At 37.4% G+C, this 25,554-nt stretch overlaps 1 protein-coding gene across 2 annotated transcripts in view; it reads left to right on the top strand.

Moving 5' to 3' along the window:
- Nucleotides 1-25,554, top strand: part of PARP8 (poly(ADP-ribose) polymerase family member 8) — a 174,677-nt gene that overhangs the window by 85,039 nt on the left and 64,084 nt on the right. For both annotated transcript variants that reach the window (XM_026716400.2, XM_026716407.2), the window contains 5 exons: nt 3,962-3,999; nt 8,697-8,786; nt 11,434-11,504; nt 16,021-16,098; nt 23,380-23,474. In XM_026716400.2, coding sequence (XP_026572185.1) covers nt 3,962-3,999; nt 8,697-8,786; nt 11,434-11,504; nt 16,021-16,098; nt 23,380-23,474 — 372 coding nt within the window. The remainder of the gene's footprint in view (nt 1-3,961; nt 4,000-8,696; nt 8,787-11,433; nt 11,505-16,020; nt 16,099-23,379; nt 23,475-25,554) is intronic.

Raw genomic sequence — 25,554 nt, 5'->3', positions numbered from 1 at the left:
TAGTGCAGTGTTGGTGTGGTGTCGGGGGTTTCCGGTTCAATGTGTGAAGGGTGAAGGATATGTGCTTGTGTTTATTTTCATGGTCATGGTCATGATGTGCAAAGATGGTGTTTGATTTTGTTGTATGAGGTGCAACGACAATAAAGTAAACTAAAACTAAAAAAACCTAAATAATATATAGGGTGGTAAAAGAAAATCTGCAAATGAGATAGTTTTGAAATGGAAACTTTGCAAAACATAGGTAACAGTATTACAAAGTCTTGACACCACTTTATTTGCATAGCAAGCTAATTCAAGCATCAATTTACAAATGATATTTGCTGTTGGTTCATTTGTGGTTAAGTCACATGGATGAGCTAGCTGTGAGAATTATTCTTAGTGAAAAATGCAAATATTTATTGCCTTTGACTCAGCACCCAAGCGTCGCTCAAAAATCTGTAAGAAAGATGAAGATGTGCAATCTTCAGTGCATGACTGATTGTTCATATATTTTATACCGTCTTCTTTCAGTTCACCATTAAATCAGTCAAGCCAAAGTATTTCCTTTGAATTGCATAATGTTCTATATTTTTCACTCTGTGCCATCTGAAAATAAGGACTTACTCAACTCCTTGTACTAGAGCTATGATGTCAAATTTGTAAGACCTGTTCAATAACATTAATTGCAAAGGGTTTTTTTTTTCTGATTAGGAAAATTTCCATACAGTATTTGTTTACTGAGATTGATACTGACTTTTTTATCAAGAAAAGAAATACAGGTTAGTCCTCAACTTGCAACGGTTCATTTAGTGACCAAAGTTGCAACAGAACTGAAAAAAGTGACATGATCATTTTTCATGACTGTTGCAGCATCCCCATGGTCATGTGATCAAAATTCAGAGGCTTAGTAACTGACTCATATTTATGGTGGATCCCAGGGTCATTTGATGACCTTTTGTAACTTTCTGACAAAGTTAAGTGAATCCAGGGTCACTTAATAACAATGTCATTAACTTAACAACTTCAGTGATTCATTTAACAACTGTGGGAAGAAACATAAAATGGGAAAAAAATTCACTTAACAAATGTCTCACCAAGCAACAGAAATTTTGGGCTCAATTGTGGTTGTAAGTCAATGACCACCTGTAGAACTGTCCCATTTAAAGCCTGATAATCTAGTCTGGCTCTTTGCATTGAACAGCATAGCTGATCTGGACTCCTTTGCAAGCAACATAGCTGATCTGTTTAGCTGATGTCCAAGTGTGCCCAAATATATTTTGAAAATTGTTTCAAGCATTATTTACCTAGGGCAGAATAAGAAGAACCTCATCATAAATGTGAGTTGATAAGGATGCCTGATGAACCAATAAAAAAGACTTTGTATGGATGCTTTGTGGAGTTGCTCTGTCTGCTTTATACTCATCCAGAGTGTAATAAGCAGAACAGGTAATGAAATAGCAAAGTTTTCTTAGATGAGAAGGGAAATTCAATGCATTATCTTGATATTTAACGTATAGAATTCTGTGGGATTTCTAAATAAACACACACTGTAAGCACAGTGTTCCAACTAAGCAATTACAAGTCTGAACAACAGCAAAAATAGGAAAAGGTGGCACCCAGCAGCTGTATAATAACCCATGCAGAAAGAGTCAGCAGTTTTAGGCCAAAGAGTGGGTATCATCAATTTTACAGTCCATATAATTTGTGTTATTTAGAAAAGCTACTGCAAATTTTAGCAATTCTTAGATTTAATGTCATCTGTATCTTTGAAAATCTCACTGAACAAATGCATTTTAATAGATTAGGAATATTTATTTTCATTACTGTTATTAATGAATTATTCTGGAGTGTCAATGAGGGGAATAAACATTCTTACATAAAGACCCGTTTGCAATGCAGTTCTTTTTCACCATTACATTTTTGAAACTAAAGCCTATGAATGGAGATTGGGAGAACTTATTGTTGTTGTTAGTTGCGAAGTCATGTACGACCCATCACTACCCCATGGAGAACGTTCCTCCAGGCCTTCCTGTCCTCTACTGTCCGCTGCCATTTAAGCTCATATCTACTGCTTCAGTAACTCCATCCAGCCACCTCATTCTCTGTTGTCCCCTGGGAGAACTAGAATGTCTGTTTACTCTTGTGAAAAGAATGAATTGAGATACTGTCTAAGTCTTCACCAGCCTAGAGATATTTCACATCTACCATCCTAGAGTGCAGAAAAAGAAATTTTAAGGACCAGGAAAGCAAATTCTAGTTAAGTCAATGGAAAAATGGCCTAATAGTTCAATAGCATACTAATTATTTAGCAAATTGATGGGTTCCTTTTGACTAACTATCTTCAAACAAAAAATGAATAAACCTTGGCTATGAAGTCTTTAAATGGGATTGCTGCAGTGAGTATGGCCTTTCCCAACTTTTTAATAAGGGTGCTCTGAACATATTGATTTAGATCAAGATTGTGTAGTCTGTGAACTTTGTGATCATTTTTGACAAAACTTGTCAACCAAATGGTCAGTTTTCAAAACCACATTTTTTAAAAATATAAATGGCAATGGAACCAAATGTTCTGGGAAATAAATAACCTCCATTCCCACCCATATAACCTGCCAAGAGTCCCATCCTCTCTCACTTGGTTTGTCGATATTGTTTGAATGCAGGGGAGTAGGATTGTGGTTATCAGTGGATAGTGGTTGCATCCTAAGGGGCCTCCCACTTGCTTCCCACCTTAGCCCCACTAAATACAAAAAGAAGCTAGAAAAAAAATTAGAATTGGCCCTTCACTTCAGATGAGAAGCAAAACGTCTTCAAAAGGAAAAAAAAAAAAAGTCTAGTTGCCTTCTGAAAAAGCACTTTTGGGACATAAGTATGTAGTTTATACTTTTTTGCAAATACAAGTAATCCTTGACTTACTGCCATAACTGAGCCTGAATCTTTGATTGGAAGTCATGGTAGTCATAGGTACTGATGTGACTGCACCAGATTTTGTTACAATTTTTATGGTGGCCTTTAAATGAATCATGTGCTTGTACATACCAATCTATTCTGAATGGATTTTGGGGGGTGGGGTGGTGGTGGTGGATGAAAACTGGCAAAAAACCACTCCAAACTAGCAAAAAACATCACAAATCATGGTCACAAGATTGCAGGTCACTGCAGCCAGTCATAAACATGAGCCAGTTGCCATGCGTTTGAAATTCAATCGTGTGACCTGTGGGGGCATGGCATCTGGATGAATGGTAAAGCACCCTTTCCAAGATTGTTGTAACTGTTCCAAAGTTGAAGAAGTTCTCTGTTTCATGGCTATTCCTGAAATGATTAGAGAAGACTTAAGATCATGGATGAACTCTTTTACATAAAGAACTGGTGTGAAACTTTTTTTAAAAAAAAATGATCCCATGCACATTTCAAAATAGCTTCTCCATTTGGTCAAAATAGTAATAATAATACCCTGAAGGTGCTAAGCAACTTGATATTATCAGCAATAGAACAAATCATTCTTGCATAAAATAGATTGCAGTCTTTCTCCTATAGTCTGCAATAGGCAAACCCAATCTTCTAAATTGCAGGGATGTAACCCTAAAGGACTTCTTCAATAGTCTTAAGAGATAATTTGTAAGTGATTTGTACATTGCAAATGTATTCTGTTTTTTTGTTTTTTTTTGGAATAGAAATAGAGACAGATAATGGGAAGCAATATTGCAAAAATTGGACGTTTTGAGTGTTGATTCTCATTTTTCTGTTTCTCTCCTCCCAAAATTCAATTTTATATTGCAGAGATACTTCTTTGAGATGGAGGGAAAATCTGGAAGAGCTTTCCTGTTGGGTTATTTTTTAAAAAAAATTTTTGCACTAGGCGGTTAGAAATCTGGTAAAGTAACTGTTTTGTTGGATTGTCCAAAATTTGTAAATAAATGTGGGCAGCACAATTATTTTTCTGCTTCTCTTATGTTATTCTTTATCCTTTTCTTCTTTTTAACAGCATATCCTATTCGGTGCACGTCTCTGAGGATTACCCAGGTAAAGTGTGACTTTCTATGCTGCTGACAGTAAAATAGTTTTCACGTTCCATTACTGTGCCCTGGGATCACCTCCATGATAATCACATTTCATTAGCCACCTCATTTGCACCCTTTATTTTCTCTTTTTTAGCCTTCCTCTCTTAAGCAGGGTGAGAATGTAAGAATTCAGTGCATCTGGGAAAGAATGCGGTTTGCCTGGATTTTTAAAAAAGGCTTTTATATAAATAGCTGATGTGAATCAGTTTTTTAAAAAGGATATGTAAAATCACATAGAGGCAAAAGGGCGAAGGGGGGAAACCAACCCAAAAAGATGTTCTTGGCTTTTGCTGATGGGATAATGTTCTAACTCTAACTAAAGCATGTGGACTTTGAAGAAAGGGGAATTTCTCATCTTCATGGATTGTTAAAAATAAAACGGTGTTGAAAATGGCCTTGCAATTTCTTAAAAGTTTTCCTACCTTGCAAGAGAGGCGTCTGTTTTTCTGCCTTCTTTCTCAGAGTAATTAAGAGTCTGATTCCTTAACCCCCGTTTGCCTTTATTTGTGAGATGCCTTCCTTGTTGGAGATGGTAAAGGATGCTTTCCCTAGTAACATTTTTGGGGGGTTGTTGTTGTAGGAGATGTTTCCCTCACTCCACTCACTGAAATAGCTCAGTGGGAGATATTTCCTTGAAATAATTTTCCTTGAGATTGAATTGAGTTGGTGAATGGGTTATCCAAGGGGGTCTAGGATAACTCACTATGGTCAATTTGCCACAGCCAACTCGCTACGGGACAACTTGTTGTGGGACAAAAGTTAATATTATCAAAGAAACGGTGGAATAAAATCATTAAGAAAAGGATGCAAAAGTGGGGATAAAATGAAATACGAGTGTCAGAAACTAAAATAATTTTAATTATTTTAAATAATTAAATAAATGGTTGAATTGTCCGGCGGCAATTGGCAGCAGTCAGTTGGCTGCGGAAAGTTGGCCATGGCGAGTTGTCCTATCCCATATCTAAGGAAAGATAAAAGGACTTTATGTAGTCCAGGACTTACCTGGACATTCGTAAAAGAGCACAAGAATATCACACTCCTCCCATCTGAATTGTTATCAAAGTCTCTTTTTTTGAGAGAAATGTATACAGCAACCTCATTGAATGAAAATCGATGGGGAAACAATGCAGGACAATTATTCTGTCCAGCACTATCTGAAGGTTCATGAGCCAAAGGCTGGTCATCAAAAAGGAAACCTGTGTGTTTCAAGTCTTTTGTGCAAATCCCCTCTCCATGTGTGTGTGTGTTATTGTCATTAGAACATTAGCCCTAAATGTAGCAGTTTCATCACAATCAGCTCTCTCTTTCATACTAATTGGAAACCACTTCTAAAGTTAGAAGGGGTAAGCCCACCTGGAGGTAGGACAATTGTCACCAATATTTAAATAAAACTATCCCTGGTTTTGGTTCTACTTTTACCATAAAAATCTCAAAATACAAGAAAACATTTTTAATATTGCATGGAACCTAGAATCTCCTCTTTAAAATGTGGCCTGAACCTGTTCTACTAGCTTAAAATCAAGAATAGGATCTAATTTATAGGCTGTCGTAATTGCTAATGGCTATCGTGTTGCGCTGCTTTTCATTTTCTTTTCAATCTTCTCACTGAAAGAGGGAAATAAAAACCCTTTGAAGTCCTTCTATATTAAAGCAGCATATACACACACCAGCAAAACCAGCACATAACCAAACAAATAATAACCAAACAAATAATAAGCATGTCCTTGGTGCATGCATAGGAATGTTTTTACATGAAAAACCTTATGGCAGCAGGAATGTAATTACCATCTTTGATTCATAAAAAAATATGAGAACAGGGAATGTGGGCATTATGAACAGAACATATAATATATATTGACTTGCTGACAGATGAATGAAACATTACTCTCAGTTACTTAAAACATGTCACCTGTTCAATTATGCCCATATATTTACCAGCATGAAATTTAGGTCTCCTAAAGAATGTCATAATTTTGGGGGTTTTGACAATTAATTTCCAACTTCCTTCTTTGTAAGAACTACATGAGGGCCCTGAAGGCACTTCTGAGACTTACAGGATGCAGGAGAGCTGCATTATCTGTGTATAATAAGATGTTAGCAAATTTATCCTTCATCTTTCCTTCCTTTAGGAGAAGGAAAGTTCAGATTGCTTAAATAGTTTACCTAATTGTTTAAATAATGATTAAATAACAGTGGGACTAAGAGGTCATTGTGCTTGGTTTTCTTTTGATGGGTTCATGAAAAAGTGTAGTTACCATAAATAGAGATTAACTATCAGATATTAATAAGCGATTAATTCATCAGATATTATGGCACCAGAAACAGATCTGTGGTAATGTCAGCCTTCCTAAATCCAACATCCCCTGCCAAATGGTTCTTCTGTTCAGTCCTGTCCTTCAATAAATATTCAGCCAAAAACTAACTAATCATATTAAGCAGGTCAATAGATCAATAATTGCCCCCCAAATGACAGCTTTACTTGTGCAGGAATACTGTTTTATCAAGGATAGGCTTTAGAAAACATGCTAAATAGAGAATGATGTATGTGTTCCCAAGTCAGCTGAAAGTATACCTACGAGGAAGAATAAATGAGTGAACAACAAGCCTATACATTCAATTAATATAGCAATAGCACTTAGACTTATATACCACTTTATAGTGCAAATTTGGTGCATAAAGAGCCTCTATGGCACAGTGGTTAGACTTATATACTGCTTTATAGTGCTTTGCAGCCCACTCTAAGTGGTTTACAGAGTCAGCATATTTCCCCCAACAATTTGGGTCCTCATTTTACCCACTTTGGAAGGATGGAAGGCTGAGTCAACCTTGAGCCTGGTGGGATTTGAACTGCCAAATTGTAGGCAGCTGGCTGCAGAAGTAGCTTACAGTACTGCACTCTAACCACTGCGCCTCAGAGGCTCCTTACGCACCAAATTTGCACCAAATTTGGGTTTTCTTGATGCTGCAGATGGGGAAATGATAACCAATGATTTTGTGATGGACAGCTGTATAAATCATTTAAATAAATATACAGCTAAAATAACCATACCCTTAGATCAAATACCACCTATATCAAGGGTCTCAGACTGCGGGCCACCATTGGGCCGTGGCCTGTTCACAACCAGGCCATGTGCGCAGTGGTTCATTGTACATGTGCATGTTCTTTCAGCTCAACTTGCATGAGCAGTGGGGCCATGTGCATATATGTGCAGCTCCACTTGCAGTGAAGCTGCAGGTACATATGCATGCGCACTGGTCCACCACTCACACAATTTGAGCTGCACATGCACACGTGCACCAGCCTGCCACTCAGATGGCCTGGTTTCCCTCTGCCTCCTAGCTGGGGTGCCAAGCCGCAAAGTTTGGAGACCACTGATCTATATCATTATCACTGCAGGTAAAAATAGGGAGACACACATGTGTTCTATCCTTCTGCATAAAATGCATGTGTGTTGTATGTTGTCTGTGAATATAGTCAAGGTAGATTGCAAAATGATGATGATCTCTGCCTCTACTAAAAGTTGAGGCACGGTGATTCCTTATCTCTGTTTTATGATAGTGATTTCTATGAATGGGAGTCACTTTGCTTTATCCCCCATTGAAGGGATTTTCCTGGCAAAGCTTGCATTAAAATGGCCTTGGAGTCATTTCCATGGCCACCAAACCCTTCTTCCAATACACACTGCAGGCATATTCTAGAATTCTTATTGCATCTCTTGACTGAATATATGCTTGATAAAGAAGCCAATGTTCTAAAAAAAAAAGTTAAAAAGCTTTCCAATACACAGTGCAAAGATTAAAAGTTCCATTACTGGGAATCAATACAATACACAACACAATGACTCCTTTAGGAGACATTATAGCTTAAGGAGTATGTTTCAATGAGTAACAGCATGAAGTAATGGCTAGCCAATAAATAGTCTATCTGAGCTTACTGAGTTACAAAGAAGAACTGTTTAGTGCTTCTCAAACTTGGGAACTTTAAGGTTCTGCGGACTTTAATTCCCAGAAATCCCCAACCAGCAATGCTGGTTGGGGAATTCTGGGAATTGAAATACACACACCTTAAAGCTATAACAAAGCCTACTTAGCTTTCTATGCCCCACAATAAAGCCCCAATTGATCAGCCTCTGGTTCGGGTGGAAGCGGATACAACTTTCTTGTTCAACAACCAGGTTCAAATGATGAATAATGGCCACTTGCCCACTATTGGTCACGGAGATGGAGATGAGATAAAGTAAATAAAAGGTAATCAGCATCTCTGGGTTTTTTTTACAGCCTGTTGAAGGGTTAAGCAAATTAATGGTTGCCAAATGAAAGAGAAATAGGCTAGGAAAAAGCATGTTCAGGTTTCCAAATGGGACTGAAAATCAATGAGCAGTTAAAAAAATAGTTTAAGGCCTTGGCTAAGTGGATTATGGATTACAGCCTAGACCCATAAAACTGATTATTGAATACATTTTTATCATTAATTCATCACAGGCAAAGCAACACTTGCCCTTTTGACTCTGGCTTATTAATGCTGTGCCACAATCTGGTCTCCATGAGACCAGTGAATATTGATATTTGTTGGTTGCTTGCTTTTTCAGCTTGTTGTCACTCTAAGATTTAGAGGTTTCTGTGTAAGTTAAATGTGGTGTTTTCTTTGCCTTATTGCAGATAACACTTATGTGTCCAGCTCAGATAATGATGAAGATGTACTAGTAACAACAGAGCCAATTCCAGTAATTTTCCACCGAATTTCTACAGGTGATGTTTTATATTATTTAATTTATTATACCGGGCAGAATGTAGTGTATTTCTCCTACAGCTGGACTACACCTGATTTCACCAACAGACATTTCTGAAGCCAAGGAAGTTATGTTGACTATTTCCTAAGGCTGATCAGTGCAGAAGAAATCACACCTAATACCACAGTAAAAATGGATTGTTAAGCTACAAAACTGTCAACATCCTTCTGTTTCCCTTGTATATCAAATCTCAGCAATGCTAAGAGACCTCAGAGTTGTAATCTTAATAGATCTGCAGAACCAGAATGGGGAAAGCATGTTAACTATTCTTTCTGCCCATTGGTTTGTATGATTTTCAAAAAGACTGAATTTATGTATTCCTATGTTCTAGCAAGGCACATGGTCGCTATTGGCAGGTGTGGCTTAGAAAAAAGCTTAAGAATAAATAGAACAACTAGAAACAGAAAATAGTCATTAGGGTCTTACATTCTGCTAGACTCCTTAGAACCAATGGCGGGATTCAGCTGATTCGCACCGGTTCACACAAACCAGTTGTTGAATTATTTTAATCCAACCACTGCGTAGAATGTTTTATGATCTATATGGAATGGACAAAGATGACTAATATTTTGGTGGCTAAAATTACATATTTTAAATTTTTACAGGCAACATCATTACATATGTCACCAAACATGGTCGGGTTAAGGATGGAAATGTGGACTATTTTTTCTTATCGTTTTGGCCAGGATGTAGGCATAGCTTTTAACTTGTTTTCTTTTCTAATCTTGCCTAATTTAGCACTAGTTTTTTGTTCGTGGAAGTGATGTTGTAGTAGTTCCTTTTAAAGCCAACCATTATTTGGTAATTCCCAAGGGGTGTTTCTGTGGCCTGTAATCAGAAGTGCCAACAATACGCAGTAGAAACAAAGGCCTCAGATGCTCTGGAAGTTTCCCCAGAGATCAAGCTGGACAGTCTTTTTTGTCTTTTGACATCTTCCTTTTAGCTTGTGGAGGAACGAAGGGTCAAGAAGAGGCACATTACCCAAACCGAAAAGTCCAGATGATCATTATATGAGCTAGAGCTGTTTTTACTTGCACTGCTGCTAAGAAACAGGGAATTTTCCGAGGAAGGTGGATGGGTGCAGAAGCTCAAGCTGGAGTGGGAAAGAGATGCTTTGGGTGCCTAAGGAGAGTGGGGGGAGACCTTCATGCGATGTAAGACTGGCACAGTGAGGAAAACAAAGGATGGCATGATCTTTCTCATCATTTCCTCTGCCCTCAACTAAGCTGTACTTATGGTCCTGGCCAAAAAAAACAATCAAATTTAAGAATGTTAACCACTAAAACATCAAACCTTGACTGGACTGTTGAGAAGTAGCTTTTTTAGTTATCCATATGTAAGCATACATTTAGGCTTCGTCTTTCTCTTTCAAGAGAATGGCTTCAGAGAAATGCAGCATCTTTATAGTAAAATGGTCCTTTGATCACTTGATACTTACAGATACTTACAGTCGCTAAATGATGCTAAATGATTTCAGAGAACTCAGTCTATCCCCAGTAAACATAGACTGCTCTTTATTTGCAAGTTTATTTGTTTTATTTGGACTTCTTATCAAGGGTGATCCAATGGCTAAGGCGTCATGCTAGTAAGCAAGAGCTGTTGAGTTCAAGACCTACCTTAGCCATGAAAGCCAGCTGGGTGGCTTTGTCACTTTGTCTCAGCCCAACTCACCTCACAAGGTTATTGTGGGGAAATAGGAGAAGGAAGGTGTTTTGGATATGTTCTCTGCCTTGACATTTTGTAAAAAATAATGGGATACAAGTAAATAAATAACCAGTATTTTTCTCATAAATAAAAGGTCATGTTACATTTGTTTAATTTAACTCTTACATGAATGGGAGTTAAAATATGCAACTTGGATGAGATGGCAACTTTTCTTAGAAGTAATTTATTAAATAACACAGCAGAAACTGGTGGTGCAAGGAAAGGAGAGATTTTTGCAAAAATACAAGATTAACATTTTTTAGGGCAACTGACATACATGTCAGATGACATTATCTAGCTAGATCGGGGGTGCCAAACCCGTTCGCATTGCGGGCCGTATCATGATGTTTTTTGTTTTCATGGAGCTGGCATGGGTGTGGCCTGCCTGTGTCGTATCTGGCCCATGGGCTGCCAGTTTGACAGGCCTGAGGTAGATCATTGGAACCTTCTTTGTTGTGACATTTTGAATACACTGTCACAGAGATCATCATTAGACCCATTTTGTCTAATGTCCCGAATTTCTGACAATTCCAGGGCAAACAGAGTAGAGCTTCTAACACAGAATTGTCAAACTCAAGCCTACCTCCGGGCTCCATTTTCACTGTCTGAGGCATCAGGAAATTGCCCAGGTGGTCCCGACAAGAGTCACATGTCATACCCACAATGGCCACACACATCCCGGGAACACACAGACACACACACTCACTCTCTCTCTCTCTCTCTCTCTCTCACACACACACACACACACACACACAGAGGTTCTGCAAGGTCAAACACAATCCTGATGCAGCCCTCAATGAAATCAAGTTTGACATCCCTGTGCTAATGGATAACAAGTATTTACATACATTTCAGAAATGCTTTAGCTTGCTAATTTTATTGTTTTTCTTACTTTTCTTTAGAATTGCGAAAAACCAATGATGTCAACTGTTGTTTGTTTATAAAGTCAAAGTTACAAAGAGAAAATGGAGAGGTACAGTATCTTTTTAAAAATTGATAATACTTGTTTCCAAGTGCCAGGACAAAAAGGGAATCAACACTGGGTTCTTCCAAGATACAGATGGTCCTCAATTTATGATTAGTCACTTAATGACAGTTTAAAGTTCTGGCAGACTCCCTCTCCCAAAAGGCGCTTCCCTAAAGGAACTTAGATCTGGTTCCAATGTACTGGTTTCTACCCCCTCCTTCTTGTAGTCACATGACCACATTTTGGGGGACTTGGCAAATATCCTGTATCTATGACTGTTTGCATCATGCCACAGTGATGTGACCACAACTTACAATGTTTTTTTTGCTGAAAATTGTCATTTACTTCTGGTTTTCCGTAACCCCCAACTGCGAACAATGGGTTTGTTTAAGAACTACAGATTCGTTTAATGACCATGGTGGTTTGCTTAATGACTGCCACAAAATAAAGGTAGTAAAATCAGGTTGGTCACATGAATGATCCATTTTATGAAAGTCATGACTTAAGGCAGGCTCTATTACCATCATCAGTGAGGAATTACATGTATCCCACTGTGATGAACCGTAGTCTCTCAAAATAACCCAAAACCCAAAACATATATTAAAAGTCTGGTAAGGCCTTCAACTTAACTTCACTGTTTCATTAGGCACAGTTTAAAGTCACAAAAGTAAATAATGAGGCAAACAGAAAACCAAAACAAACCACATTGATGAGAGTTCCGAAGCAAGCCAAGATAACTAATCATAAACTCCAAGAAAATAACCGAGAGAAAAGTCCATGAGAAGAATGGCAGCAAAGATAAACCTTTTTCAAGGTGAACACTAAATTGACTCCTGCAAATTCTAACTGCGCAGTTGCAAACTTACATACATAGCTCCCACCTGCAAGCCACAAGAAGGATCATGGTAATCTCCTCTTGAGTAGACCTCACTTTCCCTATCCTCTACTCCCTGCGTGACCTAGGATGGATAGGGGATGGGCCTGGATCCTCCTCTGACTGCTCAGCCGGCCTCTGCTCTTCCCCAGACTTCTCCACCACCTCTGGAACCACACTCTCACTCCCTGTTGGCTGTTCCTCCTCTTCCTCAGAGTCAGTCTCTACCAGGGGCATGACACCCACTTTAATCATATCCAAGCTACTTCTGTGATGTGAACAGACTACTTTTATGCTTGTTGGAATCTGTATATGTCTTAATTCCTATGACTAAGAAATCCTCCTAATAGTAGCATTTGTAATAAACTACAATGATGCCAGAATTATAGTATGAGATTTATTATGTACTGATGGACACACATCTGCTACATAAGTCACACCATTTGATGTGATGCCACCCAAGTCATCATTTACCACTATCCGAGAACATTGTCAACTCGCAAAGCTTTCCTGACCTGTTCTCGAGTTGCCATAGCCAGGGGGATGGGAAATGCTTGACAACATCCATGCTTGACACTTTGTTGTAAGTAAGGCTCCATGATCTAAACATAAATGGAAACAGTGTTACAAAGTCATTGAAATTGAACATCAAAGGTCTAGACTCAACTAAGTGCCTGCAATTCAGCTAGAGACAAGTTCATATTACCTATCCACTGGTAATGAAAGGCATCTATGATCTTGAGTGTAGAAATTAATCCTTGCTTGCTTAAACTTTTCTGCACAAATTCATTAAATTTCTTTCTGAAAGAATCTATACTGGTGGCCATCATCAACCTCTGCCAGCAAATTTCATTTTACGTATTATTTGTTAGGGTGTAACAGTCATTTCATCTGAAAGAATCTGAAAACAGGCTAATTAGTAATATTTCAATAGAAATAAATAGAAACATATTTTCCTTCCAAGATTTTCCCATTAAGTATGCAAAATATTTTACTTGGCTATTTTAATTTTGTAAGTTTTCATTTATTAAAATTAAGCCATCTTTTGTCATAAAAAAGCCCTCGGAAGATTAAAAATTATGCAAATATGAAGATTAGAGCATACAGATGTAACAAAAATACAGATGTAACAAGAAAACAAACTTGTCATGCCTAAAATATTTTAAGAACCCAAAATGTTGCAGTCACAACCATTAACAATTCTATAAAAAGCACAACTCAGCAGAAGGCCATGGAAAATAAATGAGCCTTAAAGCTTTTCTTGAAGGCCTGTGGTTACATTGTATATTATTCCTACCAAAGAATTTCAGAAGAAATGAGATTGCTCATGTTTTTGCAATACAGCTTTTTATAGCTGTCTCATGTTAGTTGTGTTCATGGACACCAACAGATGAACATTTCCTGTACATGTATTCAGTAATGGAAGGAACATCGTAGACCCAGAATATGTTGCTTTCTAATTTAATAGCCAGTAGTATAAATAATGTTTTCCAAAAGTCATTCTAGGCCAGAGTCTTTTTAGATTTGACCTTTGAATAATTTGCCAAGGCTCCATTCTGAAAAAAATGTATACAAGCAGGATAATTAAATTTAAATTTAATCAAAAGCAAATATAGTTAAAATCAAATCAGGGGTGTTTGTGGTGCTAATGTTACCTATTCAAGTAACAAAGCACCTGCAAGGAAACAACCAAGTTCAGAGTGCACTAAGGACTTCACAATTCAACTCTGATTTTACAGATCTTTTCCTTCTGTCCTGGTAAAATAGGAGTCTCCAAACTTGGCAACTTTAGGACTTGTGGACTTCAAGTTCCAGAATTCCTCAGCCAGCCATGCTGTCTGGGGAGTTGAAGTCCACAAATCTTAAAGTTGCCAAGTTTGGAGACCCCTGTGGTAAAAAAAATAAAATACTTTGAGCTTTTAGTCTTTGTCGTTGACATGCTGGTCACAGTATTCAAGAAAGTTGGCAGAGTCTCTGGACAAATATTAAATCTGTCTTAAATTAATTCAAATTGAATTATATGAATGTCTTCATATATTTAATGATCTCATGGTTCTTAACATTAAAATTTATAATTTGGGCACAACTTTTGAAACAGATCCAGGAACTACAGCAAAACATTTGCAATGACTTTATTCCTCAGTGCATTCAGACCATTCCTGCAAGTCAGAACTTTAGCATGTTAAAGAGCTTTGGTTTAATCTGGATTTCATAGCCATTCATTTTAGTCTTTAGATCCAAACTGCCCTATCAAGTAATGGATCTGAAGATCTTTGATTTTTTTTCCCAACACAAACTTTTTCCCTATTTCTCCTACATTAAAATACACTTTGTGCTGGTGTGCAGTGGTAACCCAGACAAGTTTTTGATGGGACATACTGCTTAATCTCAACTGCTTGAAAGGTGGGGACATTTAAACAAGGGGTGGGTAATCCGTGGGACATATGTGGCCGCAAGCACTTTATTTGCATGTCCCAAACTATTCTTAGATTACTTAGTTAAAAGTAGTAAATATCCAATTTTGCCAGCATAACTGGTCCAAATGAATATGTTGAGTCTTACAATATCTATTATCACCTTTATAAAGTGCAGTCCCACAATTCCGTACCTGTCAAGCTTCTCATTTAATGATGTCATTTCATAACCGAACAATGCTCACTTGTTCTTGCATTGCCATAAACAATTTATATAACTCCTGATCTAATAGTTCAAAGAATTGACACATAAGTAATAACACAGTATCAGCCCTCCAGGTAAACCAGATAAATAACATAACCAGATAAGCCAATTCTACTTTAATGTAGGGCTACATTAAAAGAATCTTGCAAGTTGTCTCCTTTAACAGCCTGATTAAATAGGAGGAGTCCTTCTTAAGTTTTTTTCTCTGACCATTAAGCAATTGCAGACTCTGCCCCTTCTTGTCTCTTCAGTCGCTAGGTTGCATCTCTTCCCCTTGTTCCTCAAAGTCATTCCTGTATACATCACACATAACCATCTGAATGACTGCATTACTGCCAGTCATTACTACATTACTGTCAACACTAAAATTGACCTGGCTGTGGCCATTTTCTTTTCTGTAGCCTTTTCTAGAGGAATTTTTCTTCACATGGCTTCAGGCTTGACACAGCCTGGAGCTGAGGGCCAGGGAGGGGAGGGGTGTAGTGATAACTGGGTTGCTGTAGCCAAAATAAAATTATTTCTCCTGGGAATCAAGGACATTGCTGCAGACGTTTGGAAGGTGGAGAATGAAGTCACCCAATAACTAGATTGTGTGGTGATTGGATCATGTGACTGGTGACAGTGGGGGAAGTTATAAACTTTTACTTTTAATTGGGTGTAAAACTGGTATAGCTTATGAACTAACTTTGATTTAGAATTATGTACCACTATTTGTCTTTTCTTCTGTCTCTACCTACCTCTTAGATTATAGAATGTGAAAATTACTGGAAAAATTTAAGCAATTTATAGATAGAGCAGCTGCCACGCAATTCTGGAGAGAAATATGTTCGATTTTAGGACTACAGCTATAGTGCTGCATACTCTGAAATGTTTTTTCTTTCTTTTTGAAACTGGAGTATTCTGTAGCCTGGAATAACACAATCAAATAAAAACTCTCAGTTCCTCTTCTTTCTTTTTTTTTCTAATCAGGAATCAAGACACGGTACTGTGGTTGAAGAAGATTCAGAAGGAGACAATGACTCTGAAGAGTTTTACTATGGAGGGCAGGTAAACAAGAGTTATCAGTCACCTAGATGGAATTTAAATATAATATCGAATCTACACATAATAAGTTGGACAGTCTTCATATCCTACTCTGCAGTTCTCTTTTTTTCCCTCTTACCATTACACAATAACATGTAATCTTCCCAATGAAGGTGGACTCTTAACTTCCATAATAGCTCACAATATTCTACCACTTCAGAACTGTTCAGATTCATAATTCAAATGAATGTGCATTGCTTATTCATGTTTTAGGAAGAAGCATTTATATTAGAAAGTGTTTCTGAAAACAGCTGTCGCAATTTAGTAGAATTTCCAGCTGTTAGAGATTGTCTCCAAATACTAAAAGCAACTGTCGTTTTGTGGCCATAAGAACCCCCCCTCCCCCCAATCAGTTAAATGTTAAAGATCAACTTTTAGGGAATCCAAGTTAGATATCAATTATCATTTAAAATTAATTTCATCACTGCAATATCCAGATTGTTATTGTTCATCACTAATGGGGACTATGCAGTTTGTACAAAACTGTTGTCTTGATTTTATTATAAACTAGGTTCTTAGTTCATATTTAGATTTTTATTCCATATTACAGAATTGCATTTTTATGTATGTTTGCTTAGGGCAGTGAAAGAAAATCTATACTTCAGCCCTCTACCGTTCCAAGCACTTGTGGTCCTCAAGTTGCTTTCTAAAGGGTAGAGTGTTGATAGTGTGAATTGGATTCCTGTTGTGATATTTACGCTTTAGAGTGCTTTTGATCTTTACTGTTAAAATATGTGCATGTTTGGAATTTAAGTATGTACATGATCAAAAATTAGGAAAGCCTACTTTCCATTTAAATAATATTTATTCATCAAAAGTCAGCCAAAGGTGTTTTAGCCTATCCTTCATTAATGTGAACCTTAAAATGTCAGTATATGTGTCTGATATTTCAGCTTAGGAACAAATTTCAACATTTTATATAGATATTATATGCAAAGAATCGAAGAACGATAAATAACATTCAGAGAAGCATGACTTTCATGACCTGGATATCTCCAGGACTATTCCTAGACCAGTGGTGGGATTCAGCCAGTTCACACTGGTTCAACTGAACTATTTGTTAAACAACACCCCCACCTGGCTATCACAATGCAACCTGGCCGCTGTGCTGCAATGGAGAAACAGGCAATGGAGAGGCTGGCATGAGGGAAGGAGAAGGCTGCTTTCCCTCTTTCTTCTCTCTGATCCCCTTCCTTCCCTCGTGCGGCTGCTTTGTTGCCCATTTCTCCATTGCAGCACAGCACTCAGGATCCACTTTGATAGCGGAGGTAGGGTAGAGGTAATTTAACAACCAGTTTTCCCAGGGTCAGGTTGGTCATCGTGGGAGGCTCATCCCGCATGTGCGGTGGAGCTGGAGGACAGGGATGGGCTATGCCTCCCACGACAGCCAACCTGACCCTGGGCAAACCAGTTGTTAAATTATTTGAATCCCACCACTGCTCTATCCCTACAAATTCCTGAATATATTTCATTTTCTAGAAGAAAATCGATTCTGTCTTGTACTTTGCATGGACATGTTTGTAAACATAGTTTTCAATAGTGGAATTAAATATTGAAGGCTTTGTCCATTTCAAGAGATTCATCTTACTTGAAGTCTTCAGAAGTCAATTTAAACAATATTCTGGTAGATTTTTTTTCTTAGTAAGCTGCTGTTTGAGCTGACCTTTCTGCTAATTCTATTTAGGAATACTTTTGGGAAAGTTGTGGTATACATAGGTTATTAATGAACTTACCTACCAAGGTAATTCATCAATTAAAAAAAATTGAGATTAAAAGAACAAAACAATTGCCAAAAGAAAGAAATTAAATTAAATGTATGCTTATCTCTAATAATGATTGAGGAATTTTTGTATGAATTAATTGGATTTAATCCTCTCAGGATTGTATGCAAATGGAATATAATAAAATAAAAACATACTTAATTGTATTTTGGGCTCCTTAACTTTCCCAAAATTGTGATGTCATATATACATTTTATAAGTATGTAACTTAGAAGTGTCTTCTATTTTCAAACAGTGTTGTAGAAATCCTGCTCCATTTTATTACCAAATATTATATTATTATTAAAGTACATTTACATGCCAATAATATTTACTTATGTGGAAGTTAGTTCCATTAAATTCATAAAGATTCTTGATTAGGCAGAGACTTGCGTGCATATTCATGCTACTCCTTTTCAGGGTGAGTAATGTTATATAAAATCCAGAAAAAACATAAGTAATGAGCAAAATTAATGAACGTAAGAGATAAAAGGAAAAGAAATCTGGTTAAATCTAGTTTACACCAACATCATTCATTATTGCACTCTCTAAGCCTGTCTATCCTTGCACATCATCCTGAGGTTCTCTACCATGCACCTCATTGCCTTTGTCCTTAAATTTCTTGGCCAATAAAGAATTCTATTCTATTCTATTCTATTCTATTCTATTCTATTCTATTCTATTCTATTCTATTCTATTCTATTCTATAACTTAATCAAACCACAATTTTCTTAGTCGTCTTTTGCCATTGATACACCATTCAGTGTTCTTCATACGTTTACTTTTAAAATCTGATCATAATTCATTTTGCCTATGTGACCAAACCACCTCAGAGTACTTCTTTGAAACTGATTTTTGTATTTGATCTACCTTCATTTATCATCCTATTCATTCTTGACCCTACCTCTTCTTGCCCTATCACACACACTTCTGAAATAACCACTTCCTGCTGCATTTAAATTTCTCCTGGCACACCAAATTTCCACTTCCATTTAATAAAGTACAGTCTTATGCATAGCTATCATTTTCAACAAGACAGTCTATTAATCTATTCTATTATCCATCCATTTTCCCACCTTTGTAACCATTTTATCAAAGCATATAAAACTTAGTTACTTGGCTGTTTTTTCCCATAACTTTCACTCCATTTTCCCTTGCAGTCATAACTACTTTGATATTTGATATATTCATTTTTAGACCCATATTGCTCATAGTGTCATGTACTCTAACATTCAGTGCAAAATATTCATATTTTCATGCAACAACGTCATGATTTATATATAAAAGTACATGCTCATTCAAGTCCCAACCAACATATGTCTAACATCATTGTGAACATTCCTTCACAATTACCCATTAATAAACAACCAAAGAGACACCAGACAGCTTTGGCTTATTTCTGTGTGAAACATTTGCATTTAATTTGTAAACACACACCTCCATTTCTCTTATTGAATTCAGTAAGAAATGTCAATTCTTTATTCACACCAAGCATTCAGTACTCCAAGGCTATCAAGTTTGTCATGCATTTTGTTCTGTTCAGCAAATGTTCAGTATATTTTCTCATATTCATACATTTCTCAATGATCCACTAAAATGCAAAATTCTTGTCTGCATTTCACAAAATAAAGCCTGGTCGTATTTCCAATATTTCACTATCACCTCTTGTGCCCTTTGAATCAGAGTTCTGCCAAACAGCTTTCTAGGCTCACTTTTCAAATTAATTCCTGTAATATGTTTTTAATAATCATTCTGGTAACATTTATACTATTGGATTCTGTGAAACGTATTGACCAATGGACATAAATAATCATGAATTTAAACATATTCTAAAAATTGTAATTAATGTAGAAATGGGTTTAAATGGATATAAGAACAAAGCCAAGTAAAAGTGATAAGGAACGGAAATAAGATGGCTCCATCAATCTTTCTGACTAAAGTGTTGTGCTTATTTAATCAGAGATGAATGGTTGCGATCAGTTGAAAGATTAGAAGGCAGAGACGGTAAGAAAGAAAAGAGCTTTGAGCTCTGATAGTTTTGTTTCTCTTGCTAGAAACCTGTACAGAGTTTTACAGAGAAAAATGCCTTGTTCTTCACAAACAACAACCAGAAATCTATATCATGCCTCAATTTAATGGCACATCACTTTTAAGTACAATTTTTTCAGGCACAAAAAAAGAGATATTTTTTATCTTTTTGAGTACTTCACTTTTCATTATGATAATGTTTCTGGAAATGAAAGCAAAACTGCATTTGCTTTTTTTTTTTCCTTGAAAGAACATTTCAGTGAAATGTTTTAAAAAAAAAATCAAGATAGTTCAGTTACCTTTTGGAAAAATATCTTTGGGACAGCTAATACCTGGATGATTAGATACTTTAATCTAATTGCTTTCTCTTGCCCCGTCTTCTCTGTAGGGTTATTGGTTTTGGTGGAGGGAGAGGAAATATGCAGATTGTTAGGCAGATACCATCTTCTGAAGAGGCAAGATATAAAGATTAGAAACACTCAACAGAAACAATGATTTAAACATGAATAGGGAGGAAAATATATTAAAATCTGGTAATATATCTTTCTGTGTAGGTGTCCTTGGCAATCAGAATTCAATGTGAATAAAACCAGATAAGCTATACCCATAGAGAAATCTTTTAATAGGACAGATACATTCTCTTGAGTTCCGTGGCCTTGAGTAAACTGAGTTGCTTTGTAAAATATGATACTGCAGGATTGTCGACAGCTGTCAGGTGTTTACAGCTATTTAATTCTTCAGATAGCTTGCTAGTTCACACACACACACACCACACACATGCACACACAGAGTTCCCATTCCAGTCTGGAATGTTGCAATTTACCATTCAACTGTATAGACCTTTCATTATACCTAGTGCTTCAACAAAGCCTAAAGGAATTTGCAAATGAATCTAAAAGCTAAACATTCAGACTCCAATAAAATCAATGCAAATTTTTAATATTGCTAGAGTAAATGGGAAGAAATGGTCCCTTATCTAGGGGAAAACTGGACCAGCATAGTGCTAATGCTTAAGTCTACCATCAGATAACAACTTCAGCATTTGATAGTCTTTGCCTTCAGTCAGAACCATTTACAGGTAGGCCTTGGGTTACAAATGGAGCCTGCCCATTCCATTCATAACCAAAGGATTTGGGGGAGTGAATCTCATACCTTGAACGCAATTACTCCCTCCTTTTGCTCACACATCCACTAATCGAATGCATGGCTTGTTAAGTACACTTGAGGTATCTTGGGATGGGTAAGGGAGCCTGGTGATGGAACAGGCCACCTGCTTCAGACAACTGACCCACAGTACCTCATTCTCACCACTGCTACCCAATCCTGCCATTCCGGATCACTTACCTGATGAAGATCTGTCTCCTCTCCAGCCTGTTTCTTTTCCTGTTCTCTCCTTTTGTCACTGAAGCCTTCCTCAAGCAGTTTGGCGGCAAAAAAGGCAGCCCGGGGGTGTGCACACAGCCCTTCCCTGCCTCCTTTTTCATTGCCGAAGCCTTCCTCAAGCAGTTCAGGGGCAGGAAACAAGGCCCGGAATGGTGCACCTTCGTGCCTTCTTCCTCACTGCCAAACTGCTTGAAGATGGCTTCTGCAACAAAAAAGGAGGCCCAGAGGGCCGTTTGAACCATTCTGGGCCTCCTTTCTCATCGGCAAAGCGCTTGAGAATTATGTCCCTATAGGCTTCGGCAGCCCTTTTGAAAAATGCCTTTGCTAGTAGGAACAGAACTTTGGAAGGATGGGTCTGCCCTTCCCAAGCTTCGCTGGTGCCGACAAAGGCTTTTTGCAAAGGTCTGCTGAAGCCTAATGGGATGTAATTTCCCTGCAGGTTTCCGCAAGGAAGCAACAAACAGAGGGAAGGCCTGAAGGACCGACGCCTTCCTTCCATTTGTAAATGTCCAGACCTCAATTCATAAGAGAATAGAGGCCTAAAGTGTGAGACCATACAAAATCAGTAGCACGAGATCTCATGCTACTGATCTTGCATGATTTTGCAGTACGTTATACCTCTCTTCTCAAGAAATGCACCAAAAGCCTGAAGTAACAAAGTAGGCAAAAAAACCAGAGAGGAGATCTTTGCAAGGTAAGTGGAGTGCCTGTGAAGACCCAGCGGGAGCATGAATAAGCAGGGCGAGTGCTGCAGAGCCTCTGCGGTTGTCGTAAGAGCGAATAACTGCTGTGGTGCTGCAACATTTGTAATTATGGAACTTGTTCGTAAACATTAGGGGGTGCTTATTGCATTACTTTGAATATTCACTCGGAATACTTGTAACCTGGGGATTACCTGTATATCATATAGGTCTCCTACTCAGATGCCAATAGATTGGTATTTAAAGAAATCTTATTCAAGTTTTCTTGGCATCATACATCCTTTTTTTTAAAAAAAAGTTTATTTTATTTATATATAAGGACAAAACAAAAACAAAGAACATCATACATCCTGAAGGTCAATTCTAAGATGAAATTATGAATGGTAATTTAGCACTGGCTAACAGCATATTTATGAAATAAATGTATTAGACCTAAGTAATATTACACAAACTAGAAGTATGAACGACTGCCTGGGATACTGTGGATATATGACAGTTTATTGTGGAGTATGCAATTTATTAATATTAAGCAAACTAAACTTAGACACAAAAAAGTGCAGAAAAAAGAAAAAGATAATATAATAAAGAAATGCTTAAAAAGTGACTTCCAACATTCTTCACAAGTATAAACAAATTTAATAACTTAGATGTAGTTGTTCAGTAAATACAAATTAAAAGAATCCATGTGATGTACTGTGCCTAGCTGAACGACAATTTAGAACAGTGTTATGCATGTTCAGTACTGAATGAAATAATAAAAATATTCTTAGTATTGTATTTGTGATACCAATATTTTCAGTTCTGGTCTTTTTAATAAAGAAATACAATAATTTTTGGACCATTTATATAGCATCTCCATGTAGGATTATTTTTTAACAATGAGTTCTTAAATGCTATCTTGGTTTACACCTATTACATGAAGACAGTCAATCAAAGATTACATGATCTTGTTTGTCATGAGGACTAAGCACAATGGCCATGTTGACAGATCGTGTAAGTCTGAATAACAGTTTTGCCAGGAGCAGCAATAGTAAAGGGATGTTCTTTTTATACTCTTCCTGTTGCTGATGGAAACAGTTAAAATTTTGGCTTCATCTACTAAGGAATCCATTGGAGTTTCCCATACAGGAGGTAGGAGCAGAATTCTAAGACACCATATAGCAAAATGAGTTCCCGAGGGGGGAAATGAACATTCATTTAATTCAGCAGAATTAAGTGTCTTCCCTTTTTATAGATACACTTTTTGAGATAAGGCAACTTTATGTTTGGACTAGACACTCAAAAGAAAAATGAGACATCGGAGAAGGAAAGCTTTGCTACTGAATTTGTGATACCTTAAAAGTAAATATTTCTTATTCCCCACTCCTCTGCAGGTTAGTTATGATGGAGAACTTCACAAACATCCACAATTGGAAGCTGACTTGGCAGCAGTAAGAGAAATCTATGGGCCAAATGCAGTATCTCTCAGGTTGGTTTGTCTGTTTTGCTATTTAATCACCTATCCAATGAATTACCTACATTCCTATCAGGGGTGTCCAAATTGGTTTGTTCAAATTGATTCAGAAGAATCTCCAAAATTTTTCTGGTTCAGAAATCTGAATCAATTCTGTCCAAATCTCCAAACCTGATTCAATTTGGGCTAGTTTAAATCATTAAAATATGAGTACATATGTTATGTTGTCCCAATCATAGTACATATGCTATATTGTCCCAATCCCATGCAATAAATTCAAATATGATCGGTTTGACTAATGAGTTCAGTCCTTTGGTTTCCTTTGTTAAATGACTTCATTCTTTCAGTCAGTTCAGGGTGTTAAATGTTTGCTTTTTCATTTTTTTTCTTTCAATATGAAAGAATATCTATGCAAGCAAGGAAAAGTAAATTTTTGCGGACAATTACATTTTAACAAAAAAGAAAAAGCATTTCATCAGAAACCTGATGAGAACAAAAGAATGAACATACAACTCTAGCTATGAGATGGCAGCCATTTGTATTAAACAATCCATCCCCCAAAAGAAATGTAATTATAATTAAATAGAAATATAATTCTCTTTACTTCATAGTGATAATTCTAACTAGGTGATATAAAGGCTGACTTGAGACACATCTCAAAGCACTGAATTTCTTTTAAATTACACTGGGATTGAACCAGGCAGTCATTCAAACAGAATGTTTTCTATTTGGACATTATAATGGAAAATAGTCAAATCAATATAGGCAGAGTTGGTTGCAGGCTTGAAGAAATTCTGGGCAAAAATCAGAACATTTCTAAAATCCACTTAAATGTCCCACAATGCCTCAAACTGTTTGTGCATCAAAGCATTGTGGGAAGCAATTATAGTAACAAGATCTAGATACTCATTGCTGCTTAAAAAAAATTGGCATTTTTCTTCATTTTTGTTTTAAAAATAGGAGACTAATTTGAAAGTAACTACACAAAAGTCCTATTTGCTGACTCTAGCCTCCTATGAGAAATCTGTTCCTTAGATTATTTACTGGAGTGATGAGATTATTTAAAGAGCAAAAGTTGAATTGGGTGATGAGTATAGTAACTTTTTAAATTGTAATTGTTAAGACTATCTATATTTAAAATGTTTTTTAATTTCACTGCCATCTTAGGTGAGTCAGTTTATTTTTTCTAAATATATTAACTGCAGTTAAATGATTATCTTAAAGCCACAATCCTAAATAGATTTAGACAGAAAGGGAAGTTCTGTTCCTGTAAATGAGGCTGACCAACATTTCATGAAACTGGTAACATTTCCTGGACCTATTAGAGGCTGCAGTTCAAAAATCATAAATATAGAGTCTAAAAATGACCTTTATTTTCCCTCCCTGCAAAATGCGTGGCTAGGATTGCACCCACAGTTTCAGTTCCTGCCTAACATCTTCAGCATACTGTCAATAGACAGTCAATAGACCTATACCTGTTTCTCCAACAATACGCCCCCCCCACATAGGAAGACCCAGCATGTTTTCTAGGCATAAAATGAAATTAAGCCCCTCCCCCCAAATTTAGGCCTAGTTTAAAACATGTGAAATTGGGGGGGAAGACGGAGGGGAACTTGCCATTAGGAGTGCCCCTTGGGCAGCTACGCCTCACCATCAGCCGCTCCTAACACCATGGTGGAGCACAGAGGGCTCCCTTACCTGGGTCAGCAGGCGGGTGGCATTGGTGTGGATGTCCGGCAGCATTTCAGCTGCTTCTCAGGCCTCTGTAGCTTCCATGGTTCCCACCTATGCTGGCGCCTTTCTCAGCAGCGCCATCTCCAACAACAGCATCTGAGTTGCTCCCGCTTTCCCCCCATCCCTGTAACAACAGAAAAAAAAAGATTTTGAGGTACCTGGGAGCGCTGTGCACTGTGTTTTGGTTTAATCCTGAGTGGCTGGGTGGGCGTGAGAAGAGCCGAGCAATCGTCTCTGCTGCTGCTACCCTTGGTGCTCCAGTCTCGGGCTCTGCAAGTTTGCAAAAGTACCGGTGCGCAGCCTGTTCCTGCATTCCAAACGCCCAGGCTGAGCTGCAACTGTCCCTCTCTCGCCAGTGCCA

This window comes from Pseudonaja textilis, chromosome 2, assembly GCF_049901715.1.
Source record: "Pseudonaja textilis isolate UNSWEBS1 chromosome 2, rPseTex1.2, whole genome shotgun sequence".
NCBI classification, from domain to species: domain Eukaryota; kingdom Metazoa; phylum Chordata; class Lepidosauria; order Squamata; family Elapidae; genus Pseudonaja; species Pseudonaja textilis.
Note: the sequence above shows the minus strand (reverse complement) of the source record. Positions and strands in the feature narration are given on the sequence as shown.